Below are 21,664 nucleotides of genomic sequence, written 5' to 3' on the forward strand. Positions count from 1 at the left end.
GGACACTGCAAGTACTTTGAGCCTGTCACATGGTTTTTGCTTTCTTTGAGCTGTTTTTGGGCAGCTCTTGTCAAGTGGCCTTCCCCAGTTCTTGATATTTGATTCCTTTTCAGAGTCTAAGCTGCTGCTGGCAATGAAATCAATGAGATAGGTGATTATAGGAATGAAATGGGCCTTTCAAAACCAGTCTTTAAATGTTTGGGCTGTCAATCTGTTGTCTCTCTACCCAGAAAAAAGTTCAAAAGTCTGAGCAATTAGATGTCAGGCCTTTTAGGTTTAAAATCTTTCTCCAAACCTTTGACTTTAACCATCTCAGTAAACCCCTCCTTGCCTCAGCTCCCTACTGCAGCTCACAGGTAATACCAGCTCTCAACAGACTGTTGATAACAACACAGATAGGTAAAGGAAATGTGTTCAGTGCAGGCCTGGACAGATTCTGCTTTATTGTTTTTCTTCAGGGCTTTTGATTAGTCTCAGATCCCCCCTTTATAAAATAATTTTGTGAATGTTTTAGGCTGTTTCTATCATGAAAAGTTCTTTTTTCTTTCTTTCAACTATGGCAGATAGTTTTGCTGGGCATCATAATCCAGGTTAACATTTACGTTTTTTTAGTACTTCCAGTGTATTGCCCTAGGCTCTTCTAGCTCTCACGAGCTTCTACTGAGAAATCAGGTGTAATTCTAATGGGTTTTCATTTATAAGCAATTTTTTTGTAGCTACTGATACCCTTTCTGTATATTTAGAGTTTTGACTATGATATCAACTTGAGAGTTAGGGGTATGGGAAAGATTCTAGGAAGGTTAGCTCTGAGGATCTGTAGTAGAGTGAAGGGAAGGGGGAATGAAGTATTCTGTTTCATTTTAATCCATTTAAAGTAAGCAAATAAAAAACCAGAAGGAGCTCCTATTTTGTTCTAAATAGAACTAATAATAATTTCATATTCTCAATTTATAAAATGATATTCTCAGTTAGAATATAGATTTAAAAAGGAGAGATAAAAATAATATGTGTTTATATAACCTGCTGCAAACCCAGAAGATATGCTTTTATCTGTATGTATGCAGATTATTTATCTAAAAGAAAATAGGCTAATGGTTGTTTGTATTATTTTGCAACATACTATATACCCTTTCTTTTCATTCTTAAACACAGTATGGTGTGCACAGGTGGGATTCATGCAATTGCTGCCAATCATATATATCTCTTCTTGTAGGATCCTTTCTAAGGCCTTTGATGCATGTTACTACTCTAGTCCACTAAGGGCTTGCCCCTAGTTCTAGACATTCAGGCTTTCTCTCCCTGTTCTTCAAAACATTCTGATACCAGCAATACCAAACATTTCCTGGTAAGACCAATGTATTTGTCTTTCCTGTTTGCAGCAGGCACTAACATCCTGAGAAGGCAGGTCCACTATCAAAGAGCATCTGTTGGCATCTGAGCTGCAGGGAGAGTAGCAGTAGGAAGGAGGGAAACAGAACTGCTCAATTAGTCAAAGATCTGGGATCTTGGGTTGGTGCCTACTGTGTTGATATTAGTGACTGTAACACAGGTACAAGCTGTCCTAGGAGGTAGGTAACATCAGTTTCCTTCTTACAGAGAAAATTCAGGGGAGAGATGCAGGGAGATCTTACTGGAAAGCTAAGGCCAACTCCCTTCTGGATGATTAGAAGGGAAATGCATGTAAACAATGTTAGGGTCAGAATCATCAGCCTCATAAGAAAACCAGCTGGGTCAGATGAGGATTCACTGTGATGTACATTTTTTTTTCTAAATCTCTTGACATCATAGAATCACTGAAGGCGAAGATTCATTTCATTCTTTCTGTAAATGTGAGGCTGGTGTTAGTTTTGTTAAGGGTTTTGTGTGTGTGTGTGTGTGTGTGTGTGTGTGTGTGTGTGTGTGTGTGTGTGTGTGTGTATGTTTTGTATTTTCAGTACTGAATTAGCCTTGGGCATAAAACCTGGTTCCTGCTGTGAACTTTGGAGCATATCTGGTGAACTGAAGAAAACCCCAGATCCACAGTTCCTGGCTGGTTTTTGAACTTAGGAAAATTTTCTGGTGATTGTCACTCAAGATTTATTCAGATAGAAGAGGATATTCTTAGCCAGGGTAGGGCTGTCTAAGATCTCACATCCCAGGTCACTTTCACAGGTGGGAGATGTCACCATTAGAAAGCCAAAGGACAGCACACCTGCCTCCTTGCCTATATCTCAAGTTTCATCGACTGCAGTCTATCATCATAAAATCATCGTCATAATCATCATCACCACCACCACCATCATCATCACCATCATCTTTTATCTGTTCTGCATCAAGCTTTATTAAGAAAATCTCTGTAAATATGAGTTGTTGGTAGATCAATAATCATAAGGGTTACATACAGTACTGGAAAAGGTAAGTTCAGCTTCTCTGGCTAGGTTTCAAGCAGGAACCAGAACAGCTTTGCTATGGAGGAAGAGAAGGGTAGAAGAAGGAGGAATAATGATTTCCTAGGGAGATTCAAGAGTAACTTGTCTGATCTTTATGTATGATCTCACGGATCAGAGAGAAGGATGATCCTGTATCAACTGGGCCCTTGTACCCATAGAAGCTCAGAATGTCTATTAAGTTGCACAACAGATCTTCACCTTGCTCTGTTCCCAGGTGATACAAAAATAGCATTTACATCTCAGGACCAACTTCCTTCTAAGAACCTATTGGCCTAGGTGCTCAGAACGGAGGTCTCACTTTCCAGCAACTGTCTTTTCTTATGTAACTTTCTTCTTTCTCTGTAGTGGGTGTTGCAATTGGACTGAGAGTAGGACATGTCGCTTCTAGAACCCAAGGTCGGATGCCCTGGCTCACTGCTGGCTAGGGGTGTCCTTTAAGTCTTAGGAAACCAGTAAAACCCTTCTCTACCTCATTTTTTTTCTTGGGATCTCTGCCAATCTCCTATCAGACAAAGAATGCTTTGCTGTTTTGTATTGTTGTGCTAGGGTCCAACCTGCACAAGTTCCATGGAAGAGCTTTGCCATGGAAGCATCACACCCTCCCTCCCAAATTCTCCTTTCAGAGCCCAGGTTTATTGCCTTAAAGGATTTGGAAATTGGAGCTGGAAAGAGATGTGTTCTGAGTGACACAGCATATACTATTTTGTTTTGGCTGAGCCTTGGGTAGTAGACTGGCCTCTGCTGGCCAGGAAAAAATGATGCCTCCTTCTAGTTCCCATGTTTAAAGGTAGAGGTGAAGGGGATGAATAGAAGATAGATATTTAAGGCCTAAAAAAATATTCTCCCAGTAAATATCCTTAAACTTATCACTTAAAAACAACTCTCTAGACACCACAGAATCAAGCCACAGCATGAACCCCTGATTTTCCTAAGTCGAAGCTTGAGGTGAGATGTTAACAACTGTTTGAAGTAAAGCAATACATTGTAGATTTTCCTAAAGCTGTTTCTATTTTAACGTTAATTCCACTTTCCCAAAGAGGGCTGCCTAGTCACATGACTCCAACTGAACCTTCCCATTTTAATTAGTAAAATAGAAGAAAGCCAGTGCCTGGGCGGAGAAAGGAAGGTAGAAAGGGCTGATGGGTCTAAGGAGGTCAGAGGATAGAGGGTGAAGGTCGTGGCAACATGGAGTTTCCCAAGGACCAGCTATACCCAGGTGATATTAATTGGCATTAAATAGCTATGAACATTAAGGATTTTATAGGTCTAGTATCTTATATAGAAGGGCAGTTTGTATCTTTGTCTATTTGCTGTAATCTTGTTGTGCAGAGGGTTTTTGGATTGAGAGTTGAATATATAAACTTGTATGAAAAACTATCAGGCTGTATTTATGTGAGATTTTGGGGTAGGGAAACACCCTGCGATGGAGGTAGAGAACAGGCGGTAGAAAACCACTAGGGAAGGGAGTTGCATGGACAAATTGGGCTGGTGGCTTGGACCGAGTGTCAGAAGTGCACAAGGCTCCGTATCAGGGTCGGGCCTGAGGAGTGAGACCTCAGGGCTGGTAGAGAGATAAAGCCTTCTTATTTTTAATATTTACTGCAACAATACATAATTCCCCAGGTTCCGTGCCTTAGCCTATTTTTATAAGGATGTGAGCATCGTGATGATCTTTCCCCACTGACATGAAAGTATTGTAAACTCCTTTTGGGATTTCTAGTAAGAAGCAGCATTTCCTTTTAATGTGAACAAAAGCTGAGACTTTATTTAAACCAACTTATTTCTTAGGATCCCTTACAAACCACTCAGGGTCCATCAGAGCTTTTGCTCACACGTGCTATATCTATTAATATTTATCACATTAGCTTTTAAAACTAAGAAATTTAAAGAGGAAGTAACTTAAAAGATTAAAAAGTATATTATATAAGCCATGCATTTTATGAACAATAACTGGTATTAATTTTCACTTTATTTGGCAAATTTCTTTAATGTTTGACTTAGAAGGGGTATATGGATTCTCACCAGTCTGTTATCTGTTGCTTTCTGGGTCCCTGAGAGGGTCTGAGGAGCTTTCAGGGGTTTCTGAACCACTATTATAAATTGTTGCTTTAAACAAATTAGTCATCACAGTATATAAGTATTTTCTAAATTAGTGAGTGGCCAGTACCTGCAATTATATGTTTCATTGTGATACATTGGTGTGTGTGTGTGTGTGAGAGAGAGAGAGGGGGGGGGGAGAGGGCGGTGGGAGGGCAGGTGTAATGGCACCTTGTGGCTCTAAATTTGCCACAGCTGAGAAGTGGGAACTTCTATTGAGGAACTGCCCCATCAGCTCCTTAGACGTGGCTGTGAGCATTCTCTTGATTGCTAGTTGCTGGAGTAGATCCTGGGCAGCTGTTTGTAGTGCGTGGGTAGGTAGTCCTGGGAAATATGTATCTATGGAAGGTAGCTGAGCAGAAGCAGGGAGCAGGCTAGTAAGCAGCACTCCTCTATGCTCCGTGTGTCTGCTCCCGCTGCCAGGTTCCTGCCTGACTTCCTGACCCGATTCCCTCTGTGGTGGATTGCTACATGGAAATATAAGTTGAGATGGATCCTTTCTTCACCACTTTGGTCTGTGTGGTTTGTAACAGCAGTAAGAAGCTCATAGGTCAGCAAGCAAGCATGCAGCTATGCGCACAGCCAGAGGACAACTGTAGGCACTGTCTATCTTATTTGTTTGTTTGTTTCCCCCTTTTCTTCTTTAAGGCAAGGTCTCTCACTGGCCTGTGCTTGCAGAGTAGTGTGGCCTGGTTGTCTAGTCAGTCTCAGGGGTTCATCCATCTTCATCTCCCCAGTGATGGGATTACGTGTGTGTGCTACCTTGCCTGGTGGTAGATAGCAGTGTGGGTAGCTGCTGCTGCTCTTATTATTCCAACTCCCCCCGTCCCTCCTCCTCCTCCTCCTCATCATCCATTTATGTTCTGGGGATTGAACTTGTGCTTGCACAGTAAGTGCTTTTCTGATAGCTGTCTCCCAACCGCACTGTGATACTTTTGTGTGTGTGTATGTGTGTGTGTGTGTGTGTGTGTGTGTGTGTGTGTATGTATGTATGTATGTATGTATGTAACTGGTCATATTTATTCCATCACTCTATTCCCTTCTCCCTCCTGCTAATTGTCCCAAATACCTCCTTCAGCTTTTATGTCTTACTCCCCCCCCCACCAACGCCACCAAAATACAGACTCCACATCTGAGAGGAAACTTGCATGAGTGAATGGCCCCAGGACCAGCGTTAGTTTTTCTGAATAGGGCTTATGCTGCGTAACATGATGATCTGATCTCCAGTGTATGTGATGGGTATTTTAAGAGAAATCTTTCCTAAGTAGAGAAGATGAGGAAACCATGCATTCAATCAGCCCCTTAGGACATTCCTTGGATGAGCCAGCATTTGATGATCTGACAACTGTTTCTCTCCTGGGTGCTGTGTCAGCTTCCAGTCAGAGCCATGCTTGATTTTCAGGTTTCTCCCTGGTTGTTCTATCAATTGTGAAAGGCACGCTAATGCCCCGACTCCAACAGACAGGGTGTGGATAAGGTCTTCTTTTTCCTTCTCCCGTCAGAGGAAATCTCCCATGTGGCGCTTAGAAGCACAGGCCTCTAACACTGCCCTTTCTCCTTACAGAAATACAAAGAGTATGAGAAAGACGTTGCCATTGAAGAAATTGATGGTCTCCAGCTGGTGAAAAAACTGGCTAAGAACATGGAGGAGATGTTTCACAAGAAGTCTGAGGCAGTGCGGGTAAGCCTTTCAGGATCTGGGCTATGTTGTGCAGAGACACACAGGCAGCTGGTGTTCGGGGCCCCACACTGATGTACCAGGATGTGAAATTTGCCCACCACATAAATGCTCCTTCTTATTTCTTCACTCTGGGGGCCAAGAAAAGCAATTCTTTGCACTCTCCACGCATGGGGTTGCAAAACCAGGTTTTCTCTCTGAATCTTATGCCTCCATTAAAAGGTTGCAAAGGATGGGCCCCCAACTCTGTTATGACCTCCTAAGTCTTCTGTGTTACTCGGGGACATTGTGGTTCACTGGACAGCTATAACAAACACATTTTTTAAAAACGATTGCCACAATGTGGGACTGAACACCTCGGTGGGGGTAGATGAGTCTGGAAGAAGTTGGATGTTGTTCTCCTTGTTTTATTGGAGTGTTACTGAGATTACCATGTTTGTATTGATCCAAGTAGCTCTCTGAGATTTCACATCAGCTAGATGAAAGGAACTGGAGGGTATATGGGTCTTTTGTTTTTGTTTTGATTGCTAAATTGGCTTTCTGCTTTGTTTAACGGTTGGTGCTCACCTTATTGCTCTTTTGCATTCAGTCTAGCACTGTAGTCCAGGGCATGGCGCCCCCTACTTAGAGAGTGGACCACCCCATGTCAACTAAATCAGTCTGGAAATCCCCTCAAGCCCTGACTTGTCTCAGCCAGATGATTCTAGATCTTGTGAAGTTAAGAATCAAGATTGACTGTCACACATAGAGAAAGTATCATCTAGAACTGTGAACACATGATAGAAAACTGTGATTTCTGCCTTCTTGTGTGCTTTCTCTGTCATCTACTTTCTTTGGATTTCTATGTGTGCGCTTATATTTTTCTTCTTTTCGACTTTGAAAACGATGGCACCTGCTAGCCTTTTGACCCAGAGTTTTCATCCTTTCTTTCAGCTGTTCTTTGGTAATTTCTCATGGCAACTTGTTTTTTGGTTTCCTTGGACAGCTGACTACGTGTTTGTTAACTGATCCCACTATTCCTGTGATTACCTGTTTGTCCATTTAAGTTGTTTGCAAGTTTTGAAATCAATGTTACTGCAGTGAAGGTTCAGAGATATCAGCAATAAATCAAGCAATCCTTGGTGGGTATCCCTTTAAAGATTTTGCCAATGTTCTCCTATCTTGCCTTTGCCAACCACGTGGGGAAGGTTCTCTTGCCATCTGCAAGTCACAAAAGGAAGATGGAGTGGTAGAAGCTAAGTAGATCTCTACAGTCACATTGACATGGGGTTCCAGGTCACCAGAGTCCACAATCGTCACCATCCCTATGTACTTCGTATTCTAGACTATACACCACTGTTCTTAATGGGAAGTTCCTGAAGGCACCGCAAATGCTCCGAACCTACCTTTAAAGTGATTTGTGATTAAGAAAACATTTGTTTCAGTAAGGGTTTGTTAGTTCACAGCCCCTCCAAGTGGCATCTGAGTGTTTTTTTTTAAATTTACATATACACATATACACATACTCTAATGTATTATATATGTTATATATTAATGTATTATATATATATAATTATTTTATGTTATTTTATTTTGTGATTTGGGGGTTCTAAATTTTTAAAATTCCAGTTAGTGTATGTGTGTGTTGTGTGAGTGTGTGTGTGTGTGTGTGTGTGTGTGTTTGTGTATTTAGGGGTATGCATATGCCACAGTGTGTATGTGGAGGTTCTAGGTCATGTTGTAGCAGTCAGTTCTCTGTCAAATTCAGATGGGCAGGCCTGTCAACAATTGCCTTTATCTGCTGGGCTATATTTTTGTTTTGATTTTTGCTGTTACCATTTCAAGGTCTCACTGTGAAGTCAAAGCTGGCTCAGACGTCTCTTTGGTAGGCATTGAACTCATGTTCTCTGCTCCAGGTTCCTGGCTGCTAGGATTACATAAGTGTCACTGTATCTGATGCATTTTCATTCTATTTTAAACACCAGTAACAACATTATCAGTTTCCGGGAGGAAATCTATTGTTTTCATTTGCATCTCTTTGCAAATCACAGAATTTTAGGGGAGAAAAGAAAGTAAATAGCCATTCATTCTGTTTGTGCAGTTGGTAGACAAGAAAGCCCTGGTGCCAGGCACACGGGGCACTTGACAAATGCATGTGCAGGGTGCTCCTTGGCATAAGCACCAGACCCTAGACCTTGACCCCTTTGCAGTGTGGACTGCCCATGGGCTGTAGATGTACTAACTGCGATTTCAATCCTGATCCAAGGAGGCTGTCGAGGACAGTCGAGCAGGCCCCTTTTCTGCTCATATCTCCTTAGAGCCATGCAGAGTATGTGCTTATAGGTTTACTGAGCTCCTGATGCACCTGGCCAGGAGCTAGAAGGTCATGCTGTGCCGTTTAGATTTTGTGTCAACCCCAGGAGTTATCCTTGTCCTAGAAATGAGCCTACAAGCTGAGCTGTGTGAAGTCATTTGCCTGGGTCACACTTCAGGGCTCAGTGGGGCTTAGTGTTTGCAGCCTCAAGGCAAGAGTGGAGCTGCGCTGCTGTGTGTCCCTGAAAAACCTAATGCCTGCCAAACAGAAGGCACTCCATGCACTTCTTGAACATGTGATAGAGAAGGAGGAGTCCTGGGGCTGCAGGGAGCACCTGTGGGGAGCACCTGGATGGGGACAGGAGGAAATAGGAGCTGGCTTCAGCCATTCAGTATTGCCTAATTTTGAAACCACTTTGCTTTGAGTTTGTTACCCTCCGCCCCCCCCCCCCAAAAAAAAAAAACAATTTGATATGGCTGGTACAATTTGTTTGAGAAGGAAAAACAAAGTGTCCTGTTTGAATGGAAACGTTCCCAGGATAAGGCCAGCCTGCACACTCTGAAATGTGTATTTTCTGTATTTTAAAATAAACACACAGACCCTTTGTAAGCAAACTGGAGGCTGTCACATCGTGGGAGGTGCATTCAGATTTCTGTGGTTCTCTTCCCCCACAGACATTTACTTCTGCTGTGCTACTGACCGGGCTCCACGCTTCCCAGGCACTGCTGCTCTGCTGTGTCCCAGCTCCCAGTGGTTTTTATCTGACTCCAGCTGAGAATGGGTTTAGCCCCGCCGTGCACCTTTGCTGGCAGCAGCAGAAAGGCAGGGGCCATTTGGAATGAATTGCTAGTTTATCTGAAGCCAAAGAAGGGGATGACTGGGGCTCCTCATATTGTAATGACACCTTGCTTCCTGAGCAGAAGGCTTCCTTTTGGGGATATGTGGGCACTTGGAGCAGTCAAAACCCTCAAGTTTGCCCTGTAGCCATTCTTTGCATCTTTGCGTCAGAAAGGCCCAATCTAAAAGGAGAAGGGTCTTTTGCCTGGAATCTTACCAAGTAGACAATGGGCCAGGAACAGAACAGATTTTAGGGTGTGTCGATTTCCCATCTCCTCTGCCCAGCCCTAGTGATTTGGATCAGATCACTGTCCTGGGGTCGTCTCTTAATCCTTGATAGCGTCCCGAAGCTTATTGGTCTGATGTCACTCATCACTGTGACTTAAGAACACATACAAGGAAAACCTGCCACCAACAGTGACTACTAAAAGTAACCCTGATGTGGGGCGTACCCTGAAACTGTCTAGAGCTGTCTAGACTGGCTTTGGCTTCCACAGGTAGGTTCCATTAGCACCAGGGGAACCTGACTCCAGTAACCTGGACCTTTAGCACACACAGCCTGTCATCTCCAGGCTGTTGAACAATGTTGTTCTTTTTCTCCATCCCTCTAGCTTGGCTCATCATCCCCCTCCATCACTTTGCCCGGTGATTAGTGGCATCAGAGCGATTTCCTCATGCTCAGGCCCTATTTGAATTCTTCTCCACTATGCAATTATCCTATCACACAAAGTCCTATTTTCTACCCGTCAGATGTCTGAGGTAAATGTGAAACCTAAAGTGGCCTGCCCATTATATAACCTCTGTCATACGGTTGGTAATGGACTACATGCAACTTTTTCCCCCTTCGGACTAGCAAATTATAAATAACCTTAGCCTCCATAATTGCCATTAACATAATGGCGCCGTCATTACGACAGCTCTTCTTAACTCCATTTTCTAGGCAATTTTAATGCCAGGGGTAGTTTGAATAATTTTTGTAAATCCACTCATAGGCTAGCTCCAGGTTGTTTGAAGGAGCAAGGCTGCAGCTTGCTTTTGTGCACAGCTATGCACTGGGAGAGGCATTAGCTCCCAATTTCCCTATTCAAATGTGTACTCCCTACCCAGCCCTCAATGGATGTTGCTGAGCTGTTGATACCCAGCTTCTGCTTCCTTTGAATGGCCAAGAAGTGGAGTCAATTTGCTTTTGGTTCATCAGCATCTCAAGGAGCCTCTCCAAAATGCTGAATTTAGCAGAAACAATATGCACCTGCCTCCTGCCGGTGGCACACTCCCATTGGGCTGTTCTAAGTGACACCTGGGCTGCTTGCCTATGACATAAGTCAGAACTTATTTGAGATACTGAAAGAAGCAAACTTGGCATGACTCCTCTATTTGCTGAGCCGCTGGCATTAACAAAAGTGCCCTGATTTGAGGGAAGGCAGAAGGCAATGGGTTGGACTATTACCTGGTCCTGGTGATGTGGGCAGGCAGCCCTCAGCCTTTGTCTCTCAGATCTGACCCTTCACTGGGAGCACCCAAAGCTGTCAATCACCTTAAAGCCTCTGCGCCAGCTCCAGGGAACTCTGAAAAGGCAGAGCCACTGTGGAGAACTTGTGATTTTTAGGTGCACCCTCATTTCTGAACCGTGGCATTGGTAGAGTGACATTTGCCTTGGGTCATGCAGAGACACTGTGCCTTCACCTTCTAGATTTGGGCAGGCTTACTTCCCCTCCCCTGATTTTCTCAAGAAACCTGGTTTCTACAGAGGGCAGGGTTGGCTTTATGCTGAGACCTGCAGACCTTAGAGCCCCCGTCCCATAGACTTAAACATATATCTGGGAGAGAGGAGGTGTCATGAAAAGATAGTGCCTGTTTTGGTAGAGTAGAAAGCAGGACAGTAAGTATTTAATTTACTATTGAGCTAATCTGAAACATCAGGCAGTATGAACTCCAGTGCAGACAAGAACCAGGCATAGAAAGCAGATTGTAACTGTACCAGGGGAGAGTTTGTTGTTTTCGAACCTTTGGAATGAGATGTCTAACAATTTCCTCCAAATACTCTCGGCTCATAGCTGTCAGTAAACCTAATCTCTTGCATTTGCTTTCTGATTTCCAGTGGTAAAACGAGAAACCAGGCACTTGAAACGTGTTTTGCTTAAAAACCACACACACAGTTTGTGCTCAGGTCTCTGGCTTGCAGCTACCTGCTGCTCATTGTGGAACTGACTCCTATTATAGCTGTGCTGTGGAAAGTAATTGCCCTTGTGCAGTAATTCAATTTCAGCCATTCACGCGTCACTCCCCCGATAGCAACTTATCTGGAGAAACCTCGGACTTGAAAGCTTTTTATCTAGAAATTCCACAAGCCTTAGGTTGTTTTTCCTAGGTAACAGATACAGTATTTGCATTTAATAAACATTTACCTTCTCAGAAAAATGGATTTCTTTCCTTTCCATAGAGACTTATGCCAGTCTTCCAAGAAGCGAGAGGTACTATCAAAGCAACGCTTTAGCTGTTTCTTGACTGATGTATGTCTACATATGTATGATTATAAAATTCATCTACACCACAGTGTACATATATTCACTGCGGCACACAGGATGCTGAAGACAGCAAAGGAAGACACTTGCAGCAGCAGGAGCTAGGAATGGTTAATAGCTATGGGGAGAAATACTTCTGGCTTCCAAACACTGTTGAGAACTGTGGATAGAGTTTACAAAAGCTGTGCATTAAGTTGGGAATGAAATCCACAATCTCATCCATAACTTTTAAACTGTTTTAGTAAAAGGTCACACATCCTAGAATGTACAAGCAGTACAAACTGGATGCCAATGGTTACAGGTAGAATGAACAAAAGAAAAAAGAAAGGAATGAAGAATCGGTTGGGTGTGTAGGGAAGGGGTTGGATCTGGGATCAGTTGGGAGAGGGAATGAATGTAATCAAAATATGTACAAATTTCTCAAACATACAAAATTCTCAAAGAAGTAACAAAAATTTAAATTTAAAAATTAAAAACTCTTTTATTTTAAAATTTAAATTACAAATTTAAAAATTAAAACTTTGTTACTTTAAAAATTACAAGTTTTAATTTTAATTAAATTAAATTTAAATGTTTTTCAATTTTTAAAAACTAGTAAATTGAAAAGAATGAGACAGGAAATGTTTGTAGCATTCCTGCTTGTCTTCTACAGAGATTCAGTCCATCCTGACCAACTGCAGGTTCTCAAGATCTGACGTCATCAGACACAGCTGAGACGCTGTCAGTCCCCCACCAATGGGTGCTGTGGAATTTAAGCTAATCTATTATTTTACTATTAATTTATTTTATTTTGCTTTTTTAATTTCATTTTTGTGTGTGTGTTGTAAAGTTGACTTTATTTTGTAAGCCATCCTGAAGTGAGCCATTTTGGGGAAGACTTCATCAAGTGAATATATCACATACTATATATAACAATATATAGAAACATGTATACCAATAAGTCTATTTGCTATGACTTTTATATTAAAACTCAGTTGTATGACACAGCAAAACTAATTTACCAATTGAAAACGAGTCTGGATCTAAGTTAGTAACAGAATGAAATAAGTTAAAACCACTTGCCTGTTTGATTAAACTCTAACACATTTGTTGCTTCTTTTTTGTTTAAATTTACTAGGGGCTAACAGAGGCTAAAGCAGCCGTCACTGGGCCCGCAAGGGTCTGCACAAGGCTTTCCGCATATCTGTTGTATTTGTTTAGCTTGGGTATTTTGTGGGACCCATAACAGTGGGAGTGAGGCTGTCTCTGACTCTTGTGCCTGCTCCTGGGGCCCTTTTCCTCCTACTGGGTTGTCTCATTCGGCCTTGACGTGACAGGTCTGTACCGAGCTTGTTGTAATACATTATTCTATGTTCAGCTGATATCTCTGGGAGGCCTCCTGTTTCTCAAGGGGAAAGGAAGGAGCAGTGGATTTAGGGGAGAGAAGAGGTGGGGGGGGGGAAGTAGGGGAGGAGTCTGAAGTCAGGATGTATTGAATAAAAATACTGAAGAACAAAAAAGCTCTTTTGTGGCTGGACATGTGCCTTTAATCCCAGCACCTGGGAGGCAGAAGCAGGCAGATGTCTGTGGAGAGCAGAAAGTCCGGAATGGATTTATAAGTATGGTGGAGTCTGAGTGAATACCTATTATTAATGAAGACTAGTGCCTCAGGTCCAGAGGAACTGGCAAAACCTTCCTCTGGTCCATGTGCAAATGTTGCCAGAGTGTACAGAAAGCATTTACTGCAGCTTTTCTCTCGTGCATGTTAAAAGCCTGAGACTAGTCTGCAGCAGACATCTATTCAGAAGACAAGTTGACTTTTCCCTTTGAGGCACATGTAGCACATTTCAGGATGCTGTGTCCTGTGTGCTGTGCTGTCCGAGTGTTAACAGCCTCTCTGATCCTAACCCTTGTGTATACATGTTTGTAACTTTATTTTATGTATGAGTACACTGTAGCTGTCTTCAGACACACCAGAAGAGGGCATCGGATCCCATTTCAGATGGTTGTGAGCCACCATGTGGTTGCTGGGAATTGAACTCAACCAGTGCTCTTAACCACTGAGCCATCTCTCCAGCCTGTGTTTGTAACTTCTTCATCTTCTTCTAAATGCAGTCAGGTCTCCAAGACCAAGCCATTCCTAGATGCAGCAGGTTTCTGTGAGTTCTAAACCAACCTAATCTATGTAGTAAGTTTCAGGCTGGAGACACCGAGCCAAAATAATAAACATATTTCTCTTTTTACCCCAAACCAGCTTGATAATTAACTTGTGAGTTTGTCTCTTAGATAAAATGGGCTTGAGATAGCAACCTTAATGATTTTCTTACTTGAAGCAGAGGAAAGCAGAAACCCCAAATCCAAACACAGATAGTTAGATGAAAGCCAGAAACAGTGGTATTGTAGTCTTAAATGATAATATTAGATCAGACAGAGACTTAGGGGCCAGCAGACAAAACAGCACATAGTAACGGGGACATGAAATCAATAATTACTGCAAACACAGATTAAAGTATACATAATAGAATTATAATAAATCAGATTGCCTTCAGCAAAAACAAGGTAGACAATTTACATCTCAATGTCTTTGAGGTGTAAAGAACAACCCAGAGAAAGACAAAAGATGAAAAGATAAAGCTGCTTATACAGATGAGATTAATCCCCCCCCCACCCAGTTATAAAAGCTGATAAGCAGGAGGGAGATACCCTTAGGAATGAAATTTTCTAATAAAAGCCAGAAAAATCTTCCCAGGCGAGCACTTTGACCTTCAGCCAATCCCAGTGAAGGAACCTCAGAGGAAAGCTTCTCCCCAGATTTACCCGTGTGTTCAGATAGTACCAGGGTTACTTCTCCCACTACTGTTATCTTAAAAGAGGCAGTAACAGTCTTTCTTTGAAACAGTTTGCTTCCATCGGCTTGTTGGAAAAGAGTAGAAGGAAAGTGTGGTAGAGATGGAGGAGGAAGCTGGATCAGAGGACAGACAAGACTAAGGAGTGAAGACCTTCCTTCAAATTTAGTAAAAGTCTCAGCACTCCAGAGACAGAGGAGAGAGGATCCCTGGGACTCACTGGGCAGCTAGTCTAGCCTAATTGCTGAGGTCCAGGCCAATGAGAGTCCCTGTCTCAAGGTATATGGTGTTCGTGTTCATTAGTACTATACCTAAGATTGTCCTGTGGCTGTACACACATGCACATGTATAAGTACACACACATCTGTTGAGGTCTTGTCTTTTACTGTCTATAGTAATGCTAAGTACGGTCCCCAAGACTTGGAGTCTGTATACAGAACCTGGAACCTGTCCCCAAGTTAATTCTGACTGGTGAATAAAGGTGCTGAGAGCTAATAGCTAGGCAGAAGAGACATAGGTGGGGTGGGGGTTTCTCGGGCTCTGAGAGAGAAACCATGAAGAGGGAGAAGGAGGAAGCTTTCATGAAATGGAAGAATGTGCAAGAGGTAGAAGGACAGCAACCATGAAGAGAACATGGCCCAGAGGGATGCCAAATTGGGTTAAGAGCAGCCCACATGAAACAGTAAGAACTTGGGTTATGGAGAGGAGATAGGTTCTAAGAGCATTTTTTACTATATTCATCCATGTATGAAGCAAATCAAAACAAAGAATATGAGAATGACAAATACTTTTTTTAAAATCCCTGGCAAGTTCAATTAATGAAGTTATCAAATTTAACCCAGCTGAAGCCAGCTGAGGTACTAAACGGTGTATTTTCCTTGTCTTTGAGTTTCTCTCTCCCATTTTAGTATCAGCCTTGTTCTTCAACATATATGTGGGTGTTTTAACCACCTGGGGAATCTCTAGCTAGAGTGTGTTTAATGCCCAGAGGTTGGAAGGAAGCATTTAAAAATAATACACATTATAAACACTTTTACATGATGATGAATATAGGCTTCTCTTAGCTTCCTTAACTATAGAACAATGCACTTTGTGATGTTACAGTGGAGTAGCTCTTCAGTACATACTGGGGCAGAGTGTAGGCATTTAACTCTTACTAGAAATAACACAGTATCTCATTAGCAGTAACATAGTATCTTGGTAATAATATAGTATCATTGATTATAAAGAATTTTGGCCATGTATTTGATGCTGAGTCCAGGGGGTTGGGCCTGTGTTGCCAGGTTGCTCTAGGACAGGTGTGCCTGCTGGTTTTGTGTCAACTTGACACAAGCTGGAGTTATCACAGAGAAAGGAGGCACAGTTGGGGAAATGCCTCCATGAGATCCAGCTGTAAGGCATTTTCTCAACTAGTGATCATGGGGGAGGGCCCAGCCCATTGTGGGTGGTGCCATCCCTGGGCTGGTAGACCTGGGTTCTATAACAGGCTGAACAAGCTAGGAAAAGCAAACCAGTATGCAACATCCCTCCATGGCTTCTGCATCAGCTCCTGCTTCCTGACCTGCTTGAGTTGCACTCCTGACTTTCTCTGGTGGTAAACAGCCATGTAGAAGAATAAGCTGAATAAACCCTTTCCTCCCCAACTTGCTTCTTGTTCATGATGTTTTGTGCAGGAATAGAACTGACTAAGACAACTGGTAAGATACTGTCTCTGCTCCTTCCTCCCCTCCTCCCACACTGACTACTCATCCAATTTTGACCTTTGTCATCCTATAGACAAGATGTGGTGACTCATATCCTTTATGTTATTTCCTCAGTGTTGATAAGATTCTTCTGGCTCCCTACTAGAGTGTGAGGCAAATTATTCCAAATCTTAGAGACTGGGCTTGAGACTGTGCCAGGCCCAGGTGCTAACCCCAGTCTCTAACAGGGGGGTCTGAAGGCTCAGACTGATTGGCATGTTCTGGAGAATACTTCCTGTGTGGGGGAGCCTGCTATTTGGGTGAGTTCTGGGAAGCTCAGCTTCTCAGTACTGGAGCACTGTCATAACCACGGTGTTTTGGATTACTTTTCTGTGGGAGAAATTTCTAGTTCCAGGAAAAGGGAAACTTGGCAGCCCCCTCATTTGAAAACCCCGAGTATCCATTCTGTGCCTTTTGGGTACTTAGTATGAGCCCTTCAAATTACATTGGCCTACTTTGGTGGCATAAAGGCATTGAGCATCTTTATAAGTACCCACTGCATCCTTTTCTCTCTACCACATTTGCTGCTGACCGTCTTGTCATGTTAAGGTTGTACCTTTGTGTCTTCTTTGTCCCAGCTAACCTCCGTTCCAGTGCTTACCACAGTTTCAGAACCTACATACGTGCTCACCAAGGCTTTGCTAACTGACTCACAGATCTCAACTCTAGGGTCAGGAGCAATGGAATCTTTGGTGATAAGGGTTATAATTCTTCCTTTTATCCAGAGACATCTCAAGTAAAGAGAGGAAAGGGAGATACACTTGAGCTGAACCGCAGAGAAGTTGCGGGACATTCCAGACCCATTACTCTTTTATATGAATGAGCCATCTGCACATCATCCATGTCAAGCTGTTGCCTGCTTAGACTAGCTATGAGCTTTGCCCAGTCTCCCCAACAGAGCCTCTTCTGAATTAGGTGAGTGCAAGGGACTGAGGTCAGGTTAGGTCTACTGCTCTGATGTTAAAGAGTCCCATAGAGGGCCCAGTAAAGATGGATTTTCTCTTTCTCCCCTTTCCCTCCCTCCTTCCTTTCCCTTCTTCCTTAGTGCTTTCTCTCCCACTCTTCTCCTCTTTTTCTCCTGTGCTTCGTCTTTCCTTCTCTTTGTCTCTCTCACACGCACATGAGATCGAGAAAGAGAGAAAACCCTGATGAAGACTTGATTCCTGGAGAGAGAGATGTTGGAGAAAGTCAACCTTCTGGGACCTTCATTCACCAAAGGAACGCACACATGTACCCCTCCCCTGATATTCCTCACTGTTCCTGGCCAGAGCCATGGGCTTGATGCTGGAGTGTGGAGCTGCTGCTCACACACTTGATCTCCACACACAGCCGGTGGTGAACTTGGGTGGCTCGCTGTCTGTGGAGCAAAGCAGGCTAGGAGCTAAGCCTGCGCAAGAGGTTTCCATGAACTTGGTGACTACCTCTGAGAGGTCACAGAGGTCATTTCCTGTCAAACATCTCCCCAGCCATGGAGAGGCTAGATCAGAACACAATTTAAAGTCCCAGCTCCCAGCTATGACCTTCCCTGCCATCCTGATGTCTTGAGAGTTCCACCTGTTTTACCTCAGAGCCTATTGTTCAGACCCCTACTAGAACCAGGAGTCCAAAAACACAGGCGCCTTCATGCCCTGTCTCCCTTGTACACGTGGACTGAGGTTTAGCTGGTGTGTGAAGGAATGTACTTGCCCCAGGGGTTATGATGGTGTTAGGGGTGAGCACCCAGGCTGGAGGAAGAGCCGTCTACACCCCACCCACACCACCTCTCTCTGCTCTGGAGGGTCTGCCGCCCCTGGGTCTGACCTGTGCATTTGGTTTCAGTTACAGTCCAGAAGAAGAGGAAAAAGGAGACACTTGGCATTTGTTGCAGAATTCCACTTTAAATCTACTTCCCGGTTTTCGTTGCTTGTTTTTATTCTCCATTTACAAAATCTGGGTTTGAAATCTTTCCAGTGGCTTTGCTTAAGTGACCCGAGCATCCTGGGAAAGGGAGGATTGTGACCATGGAATGCTCACCTCATATGGAATGACAACACTGTTTTCTGCCATTAGCCAAAGAGCCTCCTCAGGAAGTCTCTGCAGAGACCACGAAACACACTACCTATGCTCTTTGGCAATCTCTAGGGGCTTCTCTGCAGGTGAAGTCCGTGCCTGATCCTGCAGCTAAACATGAGCAGGCAGGATGGGCTTGCAGTGGAAGGCAGAGCTGCACAAAAGGGCAGGTTCCAGTTTGGGGTTTTCAATGTATAATGTTGTTTCAACATTATACATTGGGCCAGGTAGGAAATAATGTCACTTAATTTATACTCAGCCACAGTGAAAGAAATCTCACAAGGTTTGTGGGTGGCAGGAAATTACAGCAAATTACTGACATGTCACCGTCAAAAGATTCAAATGACAACATAAAACCATAGTAATTGTAGTAATAATAAGAATAGTAATAAAAGTCCACTGGCTCTGATTGTATAAATTACTAATAACAGATCAACAGTTTTTGGCAGAATTTTGAATGCATGTTCACTCTGTATATGCAGGGATTGTTGGTAGCATTTGTAACAGCTTTTTGGTCCTTCCTCAGTTTCCCCTATGGGGAACAAAAGCAGCTGGGCCTACAAACAGTGAAATTATTTACGCTCTCTAAATTAGGTTAGGAGGGGAAAATGAAAAGGTAGTTAGGGCTCCGTTGGCGTTTCATTTATGCTGCATTCAGCACAGATGACAGCCCTCGCTGGTAATCAGAGTCTTTGTTCAGAATCAGCCAGGAGGTCGTTTACTGCATGTCCCCCAATTGCTAGCTGCTTTGAAGACGTGCACTGCTTTGTAGCTTCAGGAACAAACACTGGAAGATGTCTTCATATGCTTTTAATTGATTTTTTTTCCCCGTGTCAGTTGGTAAGAAAAAAAAAAAAAAAAAAACAAAAAAAAACAAAAGAACAATTCCTGGGGTAATAGCTGCTCTTGTTCCACACAGTGACTCTGAATCATTTTGTCAGACTCAAGAAAGACAGCTCCAAAACCCTTCTGGAAGCAGAGGGTGGAGGTGGGATGAAGATCTAGGTCATCAAGCAAGTTGCAGTGAGGTGTCTTCTTACCCCAAGAAGTGAGGTGAAACTTGTGGCTGGGCAGATAGTGGATCTCGGCATAGTCACACAAAAGTGACTGGACAAGAATCTCCCACTGGAAGCTGGGGAATCTGCAGGAAACCAGGGCATGCAAGAAATTCCTTTGGCCTCCCTTGGATGCAGTAGAGTCCAGTCTGCCTATTAGACTACCTGCCCCTGTAGCCTGTCAATATAGTCTCTGAGTCATGGTCTGTGGCTAGTGCACAAAACTTGTGCTTCAGACAGGGAGACCAGAACTGGCCTCTGGGATCAGTTGTGATATAGAGGGTTAGTTCTAGGGGAGACTCTGCTTTGCTTGGCAAAGGTGAACATCAAGTAGAATTGGTGGTTATTGTCTTCCTACTGTATATGAGAATTTGTATGTACAAATGGGTTTGATGGTGAGCCAATCCACCCTCATGGTATTGCTTTATAGTGGAGATGGACAAGGAAAATGTAAATCTCTTCCAGAATTCTATGCCTGTGGCTCTAGACCTATCCTGATCTGGTTTGTAAAGGCTTTAAGGGGCAGGGGTCCAGGGAAGAAATTATATATAAAACTAGAAAAGCACTGTTACTTTTATATAACTGTTAAAATTGTGCCGTACATCTTTTTTTTTATTGTTACAGAGAGATAGCTCATATGATAACAAGATCTTGTCAAAAAGCAATACACATAGTTTGCTACAACTGGCCTAAACAAAACTCTGTATCTATATAAAGAATTTTGGAAGAATACATTTCTAAAGTTTACAGTTACTTAAAAGAAAAACTTGAATATCTATCTGTCTGTCTGTCTATCCATCCATCTACCAACACTCAGATATAAAGCTTGAGAATTGGAGGGGTGTGGTCATCCAGGGCTCTGCTAACACAGAGCTGCAGCCAGCATGAACTGCCCACTTGGCTGATGGCCCATCAGCTCCCAGGCAGAGACATGCCTACCCAGTCCTTCAAAGCACTGGGTTTGTGAGTAACACCTCCATCAGTCAGAAATGGCTCCAACCACACTCAGGGACCGTCACCGTTTTAGGCAGATGTCATTTGGAAATCCAGCTCTTGCAATCACCATGCTGACCATATGAAAGCCAGCTGGAGTCATGCCACAGCCGTCATCCGTGTGGTCGTCCTAGCTATCAGCATGGCCATCATTGCTCCTGAGTGCTTCTAATGCTGCTTCCTTATGAAACATCCCCCATTGGCTCTTATGCTCAGACACACGATTTGGTGGCACTATTTGGAACAGTGGGAAGTGGGGCCTTGCTATAGAAAGTGGGTCACACCACCCTGGCTTTCAGGTTTTATTTCCTGCCCCCACTTCCTGTGTGCTCTTTGCATTCTGACTGTGGATATGACAACAGGAGCAGCCAGCCTCTAGCTCTGATGCCTAGCCTTCCCTGCCTTGGTGACCTGTGTCCCCTGGAGCTGTAAGCCAGAATTAACCCTTTTTTCTGTAAAGTGCTTCTTGTAAGGTATTTTGTCACAGCTGTGAGAACAATAACTACAATCTGTTGTCATTTGCTAAGTTCTGTGTGTATACATCATGCCATTGAAATAATATGCCTCTGAAATTAGATCAGAAGACTGTTGAGGGAAGACGGAGGGAAGATAATTCCCAACCACAGTAATGCAAGGTTAAGGTGACATAGGATTACTCTCTCTCCAAACCCCAGCTTAGCCTTGTCTCCAGGTCTTCTTAACCTTTAATATTTTAGGACTCCAGTCCATGTTTAGGGTCTTTGGCTATCAAGAGTCTTCCTGGTTTTGTTGTCTTCTTTTAGTCTGGAAGAAGTCCTGATCCAGTGGAAATAATTCCCAGCCTGATCTCATTGGCAGGATCAGAAACAAAACAAAACAAGCAGCCACCCAAACCACTGAGTGGCACCCTGCTTCCCTGTCCGTACACTGTAACAATGAGTGAAGCCTAATCTCTCAGGTAGAGCAGGAGATGAAAAATGCTCAGAGCCAGCACATTTGAATATAAAGCATTTATCTTGTCATGCAGGCAACTTATAGAAAAAAAATAATCAATCAAACTTAATTCTAGGAAAAGAGCATTAAGCCTCCATCAACAACAACACAGGGACCTCCCTGTGACAGGGGCACAACAATAAAGGAGTCATTTTAGCAGAATTAACAGGAA

At 43.2% G+C, this 21,664-nt stretch overlaps 1 protein-coding gene across 1 annotated transcript in view; it reads left to right on the forward strand.

Moving 5' to 3' along the window:
• Positions 1 to 21,664, forward strand: part of CACNA2D3 (calcium voltage-gated channel auxiliary subunit alpha2delta 3) — a gene marked incomplete at both ends in the record, with an annotated part of 779,660 nt that overhangs the window by 179,910 nt on the left and 578,086 nt on the right. The window contains one exon of the mRNA XM_080926621.1: positions 6,091 to 6,207. Coding sequence (XP_080782747.1) covers positions 6,091 to 6,207 — 117 coding nt within the window. The remainder of the gene's footprint in view (positions 1 to 6,090; positions 6,208 to 21,664) is intronic.

This window comes from Micromys minutus (assembly GCF_963924665.1).
Source record: "Micromys minutus genome assembly, chromosome: 12".
Classification (NCBI taxonomy): Eukaryota; Metazoa; Chordata; class Mammalia; order Rodentia; family Muridae; genus Micromys; species Micromys minutus.